Source organism: Danio rerio, chromosome 7 (genome assembly GCF_049306965.1).
Source record: "Danio rerio strain Tuebingen ecotype United States chromosome 7, GRCz12tu, whole genome shotgun sequence".
NCBI lineage: Eukaryota > Metazoa > Chordata > Actinopteri > Cypriniformes > Danionidae > Danio > Danio rerio.
The window spans coordinates 64,906,779-64,920,467 of record NC_133182.1 but is presented as its reverse complement, the minus strand read 5'-3'; the positions used below and the strand labels follow the sequence as shown (position 1 = coordinate 64,920,467).

Here is a 13,689-nt window from a genome sequence, read left to right as displayed (position 1 = left end):
GTGTGTGCCTATAGGGACAAGGGGGTCACACTAAGGTCCAATGCAATTCTATTTTTGTACCCCTTCCCCTTGGCCCTTGAAACAGAGTGTGAGGCGTAAGGGCTTCAAAATTTACCCCCTAAGAAATGGGACAGCACTACAGCACCTGCACACGTCATCATGTCATCACAATCTCTTACTTTACATGAGATCAGTCGATCACGACTGCTGTAGGTAATCCAGTTGCATTACATTTTTTGTTATTTATCTCAAGGAAATCACTGAAGGCAACGATATCATGTTATAATAACGATATATTGTGGCAATGACCTCATAATTATACTGTGCATTTACACCGTGGCCATATTCATCTGTGTAAACATGAAAACAACATTAACATTATACCAGACACTGTAAAAAGGTCATTTCCTGTCACTACATTTTACTGACAGGGTATTTGAGTGGCAGAATGTTGTGGGACTTCTATACAGGAGTTATGATTATGGATTATAGTGAAATTTAGCGTTTTTTTATTTCAGCGTTTTTTTAAAGCATGACGGTAAAACATGAACATGGTTATGAATATATTAAAACGGGCTTGTTTGTTGTAAATACCAGTAATAATGATAAAAAAATACTATTTTGTTGTAAATAATTTTCTCCTGACCTCCGTGTGCAGCCATGCTGCCTTTGTAGATGGCTGAAGATTTTCTTACCCCCTTGGTTTCGAGTGTGGTCCTGAAAAATCTCAGTTTCAAGAGCTAGCTTGCCCTACACGTTCAAGCTAAAGAGAATTAGGACACCCCTACTCTTTCACTAGTGCGCCAAAATGAGGGGTAGGGGTAAGGAGAAAGGCTAAGGGGTAGAACTGGGATTGGGCATTTATGTTGATTTTACTAAAAGTTTTGTTGTAAAATTTGTTTCTTAAATGTTGCATATTTCTTGTACTTTAGTTGTTAAGTCCAAAACATTCACAAATGTGGATGGTAACCAAAATTTTCAAAAAATACTGGAGGGAAAAGATTGAAGTCAAAGTTTGATGTGACTATTTTTAGTCTCATAAGGGACATTTTACAGCATCCATAATGTAGATTTTATTTAGTTTAACAACAAAACATCAATAAAAAGCGCTATACCGCCTAGCTTTTTTTTACTGAGCTAAAGTTGGTTTTATATTCACATTGGGTCATTTTTGAACAATGACGACCTGTGACGCGCTCCTATATTGTTTACCATGCTACTCTGAATATTCACTCTGCAGTGTTGGCCAGTACAGTTGCTAGAAGTAGTGATGCTAACGCTACTAGCTTAACTATATTTCTCAGTAGCATGTCGGTAGTGTCGCTAATTTTATTTTTTTTGGTCAAGTAGAGCAGTAGCGTCCACACAAGCTACATTTACCAATTACGGATCAAAAAGTGATGGCACCAACATTCACAGAGCTGTGAGGCCGGTGTCTAGCCAATGAAAATAAATCCATATGATGCGAGAATGACGACTTCTTCTTCTTCCTGTTTTATAGTGTTTGACAACAAAGGCCCCTTTAAACTATATTTTTTTCGATAGTCTACAGAACAAACCATCGTTTTACCATAACTTGCCTAACTACCCTAACCTGCCTAGTTAACCTAATAAACCTAGTTAATCCTTTAAATGTCACTTTAAGCTATATAGCTGTATAGCTTAAGTGTCTTGAAAAATATCCAGTAAATAGTTAATATTATTTACTGTCATCATAGCAAAGATAAAAGAAATCAGTTATTAGAAATGAGTCATTAAAACTATTATGTTTATAAATGTGTGTGTGTGTATACACCTGGTTTTATTGGATTTTTTTGTTTTAGCTGTTATATCCTATAATTTGTTTCTGTTTAGTACAGCATATTATTGACACTAAATAACTGAATTATTCTGCCTCATATGTTTCTTTGACAGTTTCATTGATCATTAAGATATGATTAACTTGCATTTAAGTTGCTTCGATTTAAAAATCAAAATTGTAAAAATAGCTTAGATGTAGCTAATATACTTTTGCCATGTAGCTTTTAACTTATCTTGCTACATTTCCCAGGGGGTAGCTTTTTGTGTAGTTAATCTACATTTTAAGTAAGGTAGCTAGCTTAGCTCACTACATTTTACAAGTAGCTTGCCTTACACTGTCCTTTGAATTAGCATGTAGCCTAAGGATGGCTTCGTAATAAGTGTAATTCTTGCAACCTGTCAACCAACCACTAAGCATACAGTAGGGCAGTGGTTCTTAAACTTTTTTCACCAAGTACCACCTCAGAAAAAATTGTCTCTCCAAGTACCACCATAATAACTAGTATTGATACAAGGTAGCGTAGTTGGCCAATTTAAGCAGCTACAGCATGTCATAGTCATATTCATATTTATAGAATTTTTGATACATTTTTAAATATATGTTGCATGTACATATGACATATTTGTAAAACTTTTTGAAATCTAAACATTAACTGGTGTGTAGATTGGTAGGGGACCCTTTTTTCTCAGAGGATGTCAAGCTGACAAAACATTGCTGCACAAGTTTTATTTATGGAGAAAATTAAAAAGCACTGCTGTGTTTGGGTGTTCTGTGTTTATCCAAGATAATTAGTCTAACGAAATTATATTCCATATAAAATATGAAGCTGATCAGTTGGTTCTTGTCACTTGACTGGCGGTGCGACATTCTGAAAAGTTTAGATGTTTTAACAGGGCACACCTGGAATACGCAATCGCGTCGTGCCGCAGTTCTTACTCCTTTTGCTAGCCTGTAGGTAAAATTTTGGTGATCAAGTGACCTAGATGTAACAAGAGATTACGGTCATTTTTCAAAATAAAAGATTTTTCAAAATAAATGATAATTCTAACTGAGGTATTAAATAAAACAGAAATAATTAATGATTTTTTTTGCAGCCCGGTACTAATTGATCTATAGACTTGTGCCGGTCTGTGGCATTCCGAGGATTGGGGGCCACTGCTCTAGCGTGTATTTGCTCTGCAAGCACCACGCACCTCTTTCTCTCGTCCTGCGCCAATTGGATTGATTTTTAGCAGCTGATGACGCGATGCACTATAGTAAACATTCTTCAGCGCTTTGATCGTAGGCTTAATAGAACAGCCAATGCTGATCACATCTGTGTTATCATACGCATCAAATAGTTAAAATTTTATTCATTTTTTCTTTCATTACTCGGTGATTCCTCCATGTACCACTAGAAGTAAGCCCGTGTACCACAGTTTGAGAACCACTGCAGTAGGGGCTTTAGGGCTTTAAGCGTGTGAGAGAGAGGGAGAGATCAGTGATTCTTGCATGCATGAAAAATCGCACATTATGACAAGTTTTGCTAGCTATACAACTGAAATGTGCCAAATATGATACAGTTTTTCATTGGTAATTGTAGTGTTATAAACTACTGTAAAGTTTTCTAACTGGTGAATGACATGATCTAGTGGGTTTGTCTACTGTCATCTTTAATGTGTGCATTCATGATATCAGGAGGCGTGGCTTTGGACGACAGGGGAGGGGATGTATTTTCAAAGATTTTACGCTAACAGTTAGCATTTTTGGCGGATCACCTACTGCACCTTTAATATGCAGGATCCATGTGCCCTTGCAAAATAAAATATAAATCAAAAATATAATAATGCAAAATGCAAAAAAGTCATTACATTTCAGCACTAATTAATCAATTATTTTTCAACAATGAAAATGGCATAAAACAATTAATACAAGATGTTTTAGTAAAAAAATTGTAAATTAATTTACTAACCAATTAATTGCAACTAGTTTGATTATTAAAAAAAATATTATATAAGTTGAAATGATTTAGGCATCAACCCAATTTTATTTCACACAGTCACTATTTAACCTTAATAAATTACGTAGTAATATAAAATACAAAAGTCTTAATAAACTTTATCTGTAATATGCTTTTATCTGTTCTCCTCCATAGGTAGGAGTCACCGTGTCCCACTGTCTCTGTGGTGTTTCTTTATTACTGGAAAATGCTCCAGAGCTACATGGAGTGTCCATCCCAACACAAGTGGCTCCATTCCTGACCCGTGCTGCTGCTTTAGCCCCCCTGCACAATGATCCCACACTGGTTCACATCCACGCTCTGTGTTTGTCCTGGCTCTTCCACAGACACAACATGCCTGAAAGAGCTGTTCGCTACATGTGCGCCATCCTGGAACACTCTAGCATGTCCAGCATTGGCAAATCAGACGCCACCACTGCGTTCATCTGGCTGGCATGGCTGTACATCTGTAACCAGCAGCCTGGCACAGCTCTAGAAGTGCTGGATGCTGTGCTGGCATCACTGCCCGAACACTGCACTACTCATCTGGAAGGTGTGGTTTACAACATGCGGGCTATTTCATACAGACATTCAGCAGATATCCGTCAGGCCGCTGAGAGCTATCAAGCCGCGATTGAGATTTGTGAGGAGTTTGAGGATAGACATAACTGGGCTGTGGCGCTGGCCAATTTTGGATTCATGTGCTTGCAAGTCAAAGCTAAAAGGCTGGCAGAGGAGAACCTGTGTCAGTCAATGGAGCTTTTCTCTGGGCTTGAGGACGAAGGGCATGAACTCAGCTTTATTCTGGTGCTTCTCCAGTTGGGGAGACACTTTATTTCTCAGGGAAACAGCGAGAGTGGGAAGATCTACTATGAATGGGCCCTGTTGATCGCCACTTATATCGATAACATTGAGAGTAAGTATTTATCATAATTGTGGTAGTGAGTATGTGGTTATCATGATTAATCAGTTAATAGAACTGCTTGATTAAAGACATATGATGCAAAAATGACTTTTATTAGAGGTTAAATGCAGTTGTGTGGCAAGTGTGTGAATGTAGCTAGCATCTAATGGTAAACATTCATCAATTACATTTTTATATTAAGACTTGATACAAACAATCTGCAGAAACACTTTGATTGACATTCTCCCTTTCTAAATGTTATCAGAGGGGGAAAACCCCGCACATTAGTGACAGTCTCTTCCTCATTAGTATAAACAGCCCTGGGTGAGAAGCAGTGTCCTTCATTAAAATCAAATCACTTTTATTGTCACATCATTAGCAGCACGTGTACTATGATGAGTGAAAAGCTTAGGCGCTGGCTTCAGACAATGCAAAATACAACAACATACTCCCAAAAAACCAAACATTATACAATTAGCAATGCTAGATGTTTGAGTTTGTGTTACTCTATGTTAGAGTTTTTACCTAGATAATGTCAGCGACTAATGTCAAGTTCAGATTGCACGATTTTCAAGGTAGTGGTGTCACAGATGTCTTCACACTTTAAAATAGAAGAATCGCCGACACCACCGACGATATTGTCTCGGTCCACAAACTACATCTCAACCAAACACATGCAAGAAGTGACATGGAAACTACGCAAGATGATGTAGTATATCTTTTGTTTTTAACTACATAATGAGAAAGAAGCCTTTAGTTGGGTGGAAAATGTACTTATTTTGCTCACCTGGCCTTTGAAGGGAATTAGCTATTTCTCTTTAGACCCAGTTGTGGTATTGCTCAGATGACATGTCGGACAAGGGTGCGCATGCCAAATTTACACTAGTTTTTCCTTCATTTCTTGGGTGCAAATAGACCGAAAAGAAGCCCTGAACTTCTCCATCAACCTCCCGCTGGCCTGCAGGTATTAGTGGATGCTGCTTTCCCATTGGCTGTAGGTAAATGCCAATGTTATTTTCGGTCAAAACTCATTTTACATGACATGATTTGAATCGCCGGCAGGTACAAAATTTGCATGCCAAATAGTGTCAGCAATTCATTGGCGATTTTTTTTAGATCGCGTCTTTGATAGTTCACACTGTGATTGTTACTCACATGAATGAGTGCAGATTTGCCTGTGATTTCAGGCAATTGTCGTTGCTTTGTCAAAACCTGTCGGCAAGTCAAAATCAGGGCTAAAATCATGCAATCTGAACTTGGCATAAGAGGTATATAAGTATTGTTTTAGGATGCACAAATGAACATTAGTCATTTTACATTTTCACAGAGATAACATTAGTGCTGTTTTTTAATCTGCCCTGGTGCTGATGCATAGACATTTAGCTCTACCATATTCAGTGAAGAGCACAATCTCATTTGCATTTAAAGCAGCAGCCATCAAAACCTAAAAGCGGGTTATAACTCTTTCAAAGAGTTATAAACAATTATTTGTGTGATATTTTGAGCTGAAGCTTCACATACACACTCAAGGGATATCAGAGGTCTCACCTTATTTTGATGGTCTGTTTGTTGAGTTTAAGTTACATTGCATCTACATGCCAACTAATTCTAATTAGATTATAAGTAGACTGTTAGGTTGGGGCTGGGGTTAGTGAAAGTTGACATGTATTTGCAAAGCTTCTTATAGTCAGTTAAATGTCTGTTGAAGGAGCAGTAATAGCAGATATTAAGTAGACAGTCTACTAATACTGAAATGGACCATCAAAATAAAGTGTTACCATATCAGAGACTTATTGTACATCTTGTCAAAAAGAGCATAATAGCTCCCCTTTAAATAAAAATACATTATAAATTATTGGTGAGTTGGATTTTCTTAACTGATCATGTTTAATGCCAATGTGAAAGCATAAACGTTTGTTTTTGAAGTTAGATTACCAAAAAAATACACTTCTGTGACCCTTATTAACCCTTATTTTGTTAGAGACCAATTAGACTTTCATTCATCTTTCAGACATATATATATATATATATATATATATATATATATATATATATATATATATATATATATATATATATATATATATATATATATATAATATATATATATATATATATATATATATATATATATATATATATATATATATAAATATATATATATATATATATATATATATATATATATATATATATATATATATATATATATATAAATTTGGCTGCACAAAGTTCATAAAGACATCATTAAAAGTGACGTCAGGTGAAATTTTTAGATTTGTGTGTGTGTGTGTGTGTGTGCGTGTGTGTGTGTGTGTGTGTGTGTGTGTGTGTGTGTGTGTGTGTGTGTGTGTGTGTGTGTGTGTGTGTGTGTGTGTGTGTGTGTGTGTGTGTGTGTGTGTGTGTGTGTGTGTGTGTGTGTGTGTGTGTGTTTAGTGTTCAGCTGTGTCTGCCAGCTCAGAGAAGTTGAAAAGAAAACATGCAGCTTGATTCTTGTGAACTGTCTGAGTGCATTTATGTATTTAATTAAAACAATATTATTATTTAAAACTTAACTTTTCTCAAATTGTTACTTATTTGTGTTTTTAATTTCTTCAGCCCCTCCTTTCCATCTGTCTATGTTCTAGTTTGTTCTTCTTTAGTAATGTATAGAGAAATATTGGAATTGTTTGCTGGTTGATGCACAAGTACCTTCATATTCTTCTTTATATGCCAACAGGCCAACTGCACACCACTCGTCACCTGTGTGAGCTTTATGAAGATGTGTGTCCAGATGAAGCCCAGTGCATCATCTATAATGAGCACCAGCTCAACCTCCTCCAGCGGATTGGAGACAAAAGTTCAGAAGCAGAGATCCTTGAGAAGATCAGCCAGCTCTACCTCAACCTGGCTACTGAGAAGTGAGACCTGAGGAAATTTTCAAATTAAAGGGAGAATTTAACCAAAAATTTTAATTTACCCACCCTCAAGTGGTTACAAACCTTTAAGTTTTTTTATTATTAAACATAAAATAAGATATTTTGAAGAAAACCTGTAAACAATTTTCAGGTAAACTACACCTTTAGAAGGTGGCGCAGTGGGTAGTGCTGTCGCCTCACAGCAAGAAGGTCACTGGTTCGAGCCTCGGATGGGTTAGGTGGCATTTCTGTGTGGAATTTGCATGTTCTTCTTGTGTTGGCGTGGGTTTCCTCCGGGTGCTCTGGTTTCCACTACAGTCCAAAGACATGCAGTATAGAGTATCGGTTAAGCTATATTGTCCAGAGTGTATGTGTGTGAATGGGTGTGTATGGGTGTTTCCCAGTACTGGGTTGCAGCTAAAAGGGCATCCACTGCGTAAAACATATGCTGGATAAGTTGGCGGTTCATTCCGCTGTGGCGATTCCAAAGTAATAAAGGAACTAAGCCAAAATGATTAATTTAGAAATTTAGACATTTCTCCTCATTTGTTCACCCACTTGTCGTTCCATTGGCTTTCTGTTTATTTTAGTCACCAAAACTGACCTTCAATATTCTTTAAAATATTGTTTGGGTTCTGAATGAGAATGAAAGTCATTACTATTTGGAAAAACCTGAGGAAGTTTAAAAAATGAGAGGACTTTAATAAATGGGTCAATTTTCCTTTCAATTCCTTCTGAGGTAAACAATAGAAACCATCATCGAAAATTCAAAGGGTTTTCGCTACAAATACTATTAAGCATTACTATCTATCACATTTTAACCAATAAAACCAGTACATTTTAATGTTCACTAGTGTGTTTTAAGATATTTTCAATTAGGATATACTAGTTTTAGCACAACAATGTGTGAAATCCCATTACTGTATAGAATGCCTAGGAAGTGTAGAGAATGCCTGATGGTTTTAGGCGAAGTATGAAATATCAGTTTTTGTTAAGATTTTGAATACTTTTCCTAGGCATTATATAGAATGATAAGTATCATTAGGCAAAGTGTCCGAAGAGCACAACAACAGACTTTATTTATCATTATATATCTTAAAGTGGAAGGAATACGTAATAAAGCATATGTGTTGACCAGAAAAACAATGACAGCAGAACTGAGATTAAAATGTTTGTTACAGTAGGTAAGACTTGAATGACACTTGTACAAATTGTACTTAATTTTTATTTTTTCACACAAAAACACACTTTGGTCACTTAAGGCACTTTGGTTTTGCGCATTCATTTTTTACGAATTAGTAAAGAAACTTGGCTGGATAATATACACTGACATTGTGAGAGTAATTATGGTGATAAAAGATTATTATTAAATTCAACTATATTGTCATCACACATGGCAACGAAATACAGTATAGGTCTAACCAGGAGTGCAGTCGCAGGAAGTGGAGGATATACGTATAAGTTAAAAAAGTGCTATTGCAGGAAAAACTATAGTAATATTTACAGATGGATGTACTATGAACATTATGTATTAGCTGTGAACAGAGATTAACAACAGATGAATATATGTACAGGTTGCTAATAATAAACAGAAGTGTGAAGTATTGTCTGTAATGTGGTTGTGTAACCTCGTATTGGCAATACGCTTTCTTACAATAGCATTCAACACTCAAGTGCTTTCATCGCCATCATCAAACAATGACCCAAGCGCCACCGCCAACATCATTAGCGGAAAAAATGATGGGGCTAGACCAGTTATATACTTTGCCGCATGGAAATGCTTAAGCAATGTTTAAATTAGCAATCATTTCATACTTCGACATTCGATTTTAGACATTCTTTAAATTTTTTAGACATTCCATAGAATGCGGAATTTTACACATTGCCAGTAACATGTTCACCAATAAATAGCAAAATATTACCAGTAAAGTAACACGGTACCAAAACCGTATTTATTTTACGTATAAAATCTGTTTTAATTCATTTCACAAATTCTATGATGGTTTCTTTCCTTTTATTTCAGCAGGGATTTTTCAGTTGCTAACATGTTGGTCTTGTTGTCTCACAGAGCTAACAGAGCTGCTTTAGATTACACCAAACGAAGTCTGGCCATCTTCATTGACTTGGGCAAGAAACGCAAAGAGGCTCATGCCTGGTTACGAGCGGGGAAGATTTACCACATCCTCCAACAGACAGAACTGGTGGACCTCTATGTTCAGGTGAAAGAGCCTTCATTAAGCTTTCCTTCATTGTGTTCACATGAGTTCCTCTCCATGGAACCATAGGCAGGGGCCACATGTTGAGCATAAACTCAAATAAAGATGTAAATTATGATTTAAGTGAACTGCGTATACTGTAGATCTGATTTATGGATAACTTGACAGCTCTACAATAATTACAAATTTTATAATATAGAAAATTCTAGTCCTTTTATTAATCCACAGCAGAATGAACCACGAAAATATAGAAAATTTACAAATTAATCTGTAAAATGTAAAGATGAAATATGCTTTTTTAAAAATACTTAAAAACCTCAAAATCAAACAAAAAGTGCTCAGGGGTAGCTTAAATAATGCATCGGTGTACTTTGGGTAAGGGATTCATCAGAATAAACAGCAAAAATCAGTCCAATGCACTCGAAACATTCACATGGCTCATCCATAAAAAACCAACGCGTTTCGACAAAGAGCTGCTTTCATCAGGGTAACAGTGATGAGGTGTATCTGCCCGACCTCTTTTCAACTCTGAAATGTGTATTAAAAACTATTATTTAGCTTTTTTGTTTTAGGTTTAAGTAATTTTTATACTGTAGCTTGAACAGATTTTCAGTTTTTCTTTGTTGCAGCTACATTTCAATGAATGAAAACCTTTTAAAAATATATCACTGATGCAGAGCTGTTGGCAAGTGTGAAATCCTAAAGCAATTATTCATTCAAAATGTAGTCAAATCTGTTATCATTTACTCACTTTTTACTTTTTCAACACCTGCACCACCTTCTGTCTTCTGTTTAATGCAGTTAATGTTTTGAAGAATGTTGATGACCATTGACATCAGTAAGAATTCCAGCATTCTTTATAATGTCTAGAAACTTAAAAAGAAACTTACAGTCTTGGAACACCTGATGAGCCAATCGGCTGTGTGAGTTAGCTTGTCAGAATTTTGCCTGCTGGAGACTCAGGTGCTGTGGCAGTGGAGACCCACTTCTCCGTTCCATATTCGGGAAACGAGGGTTACGTACATAACCAGGACGTTCCCCTTTATAAGGGAACTCCTATGTGTGTCTGTATAAACAGACTTGGGGAGACTGTATGGAAAGCGCCACAGCAACCAAAGCCCGTTGCGATCCTGATGTGCAGTTTGCCAAGCGTGAGCGCACCAAGAGCGCAATCTTCCAACGTCCCCTAGGCCCAACATATTACCATTACATGAGAATAAATCTTTAAAGTTTAATCGGGGGTCGTAAGTTTGCTTTTACCTAGCTAATATAGACTAGGGATTTTTGTAAATACGACAATACATTGGGAAACGTCAGTCCCTGCAGGGGGAGGACACAGCGGAGACCACCTGCTACCCAGAAGGGGAGACCTGATGGTAAAGGGGCATATGGACTAGCCCTAATGAGAGGGAGGGCTACATATGATAAGGGGGAACACACCGTGGTAATAATGCATATGGCATCACCAAGTGGGGATGCACATAGCTGGCACCGATCCTCAATATGCGTGTAGACCAAATGGGCGTACCAACCGCACACTGAGCCATGCATTCGACTCCTCCGCTGAGTCAATGCTGGGGCCCTCGGAGGAACTCTCGACTGAAAAGGGAAACTTACAAGCAGAGTAGAAAAAAGCGCACGCATCTCGGGGTTAGGGAGCATGGCGCAGCGAGCGTTTGTGACACCGAGCTTAATTCCACCCCCCCTCATTGATTAGGGTTACCCAATAACCAGGAGGAAACTGGCTCCACTCGAAGATTATAGAACCTCGCTAATGTGTTAGGTGTCGCCCAACCTACATCATCAGATATCTGTAAGAGAGGCGCTGCTTGATAACGTCCATGAGGAAGCGACACCTCTAGTAGAGTGCGCTCTCATGTTAGGAGGGCGCAGCTCGCCCTGACATTGATAAGCAAGGGCGATGGCATCAACTAACCAGTGGGGCAACCTCTGTTTTGATACGGCAATTCCCTTCTGCCGACCACCGTAACAGATAAAGAGCTGTTCGCGTGATCTTACATTTTGCGTTTGTTAAAGGTGCAAAGCGTGAACAGGACAAAGCAGTGAGTGGGTGGAGCCTGCTTCCTCCGAAGGCAGCCCTTGCAGGTTCACCACCTGATCTCTAAATCGGGTGGTAGGAACCTTGGGCACATAGCCAGGCCGGGGTCTCAGGACAACGTGAGAGTAACCGGGCCTGAATTCAAGGCACGATTCACTGACCGAAAATGCCTCCAGATCCCCAACTCTCTTGATGGCGCCAATGCGATCAGCAGAGCTGTCTTTAGTGACAAAATTGTAAGTGATAATGACTCAAGGGGCTCGAACGGATCTCTCTGCAGACCCGCTAGGACTAGAGAGAGATCCCAAGAGGGCATAAGAGGGGGGCAGGTTTTAACCGCCATACGCCTCTGAGGAATCGAATGATTAGATCATGCTTCCTAAGTGTGTTGCCATCTACCGCGTCTTGATGAGTGCCGATCGCAGCCACGTAAACCTTTAGTGTGGAGTGTGACAGCCTACGCTCCAGCTTATCCTGAAGGAAGGATAACACAATGCTAATCTGGCAAGTTCGGGGTTCTTCTCGGCAAGAAGCGCACCACTCAGAGAATAGACTTCACTTCAGGGCGTAGGCATGCCTCCTAGAGGGTGCTTTAGCCTGAGTGATGGTGTTAAGTACCGCGGGCGGTGAGTCACCTAAGTCTTCCGCGCTCCATCTATGGACCAGACGTGGAGGTTCCAGAGTTCTGGGCGTGAGTGCCATTTGGTGCCCCTTCCCTGAGAGAGGAGGTCCTCCCTCAGGGCAAAGCGCCAAGCAGGGGCCGCCGCGAGGAGTGTGAGCTCTGAAACCCAGGTTCGGTTGGGCCAGAGGGGCGCAACAAACAAGACCTGCCCCTCGTCCTCCCTGACTTTGCACAAACTTTGTGTAATTAGGCTCACTAGGGGAAACACATATTTGCCCATGCCCGATGGCCAGCAGTGAGCCATTGCATCCGTGCTGAGGGTGGCCTCGGTCAGGGAATAAAACAGCTGCCAATGTGCGGTCTCATATGAAGCAAACCAAGTGGCGTAATCGCGGCTGCAGATGCGATATGCCCCAGTAGCCTCTGAAAGCATTTCAGTGGGACCACTATCTTCCTGTGAAGCTCGTTTACACAGAAAAGCATCAGCCTGGCGCGCTCCTCGGAGAGACGCACAACTATAGCGACCGAATCCAGCTCCAGCCCAGATAAGAGATCCTCTGCACAGGGTAAAGTTTGCTCTTCTCTCGGTTGACCTGAAACCCCATCTGGTCGAGGTGCCAAAGCACTTTGTTTCTGTGCATAATCAGCTGATCGGGGGACGAGGTTAGAATGAGCCAGTCGTCTGAATAGTTGAGTTTGCGGATACCTGCAAGACGCAGTGGCGCTAGGGGACCCTCCGCGAGCTTGGTGAAACAGAGAGAGCCCAAATAGGAGGACTTTGTATTGCCACGCTCGTCCTTCGAACGCGAACCGGCATGGAAGAATGAGAGGGAAGTGAGAGCGGGAGCGCACGAGGACTGGGCATAAAAAGGTGCCATCCATGCCTGCGTGAGCTCTCTGTGTACCTCCGGGAAGAAGGGGATGGGGGATCTAGAAGGCTTCTCCTTTTTCTTCACCCCCATGTAACACCCGTCTAAGCGGTCCGGTCACGGTTCTGGGGGACAAGCTATCTCCAGCCCCACGGCACCCAGGATAACATGGCTAACATGTCCGAATCCAGATCCGTAACTATACTGACAATTTCAGAGGGTGGCAGGGGGTCTGGATCTTCCTCGGAGCATGTCAACCCGCCCTCCAATGCAGCGATGGATGTCACGCCCACAGTGTCATCTAATGCAAGCGCGGCCAGCCCAGAGGATGGACCAGTGCTCA

At 39.8% G+C, this 13,689-nt stretch overlaps 2 protein-coding genes across 6 annotated transcripts in view; one reads left to right on the top strand and one right to left on the bottom strand.

Annotated features, from left to right (window-relative positions):
* The window catches only part of stim2b (stromal interaction molecule 2b), an 860,843-nt gene that overhangs the window by 568,807 nt on the left and 278,347 nt on the right, over nt 1-13,689 (bottom strand). The window lies entirely within an intron of this gene.
* sh3tc1 (SH3 domain and tetratricopeptide repeats 1) overlaps nt 1-13,689 on the top strand; it is a 58,282-nt gene that overhangs the window by 29,515 nt on the left and 15,078 nt on the right. For all 5 annotated transcript variants that reach the window (XM_073907437.1, XM_005166494.6, XM_073907440.1 and 2 more), the window contains 3 exons: nt 3,936-4,695; nt 7,403-7,583; nt 9,649-9,799. In XM_073907437.1, the coding sequence (XP_073763538.1) occupies nt 3,936-4,695; nt 7,403-7,583; nt 9,649-9,799 (1,092 nt within the window). The remainder of the gene's footprint in view (nt 1-3,935; nt 4,696-7,402; nt 7,584-9,648; nt 9,800-13,689) is intronic.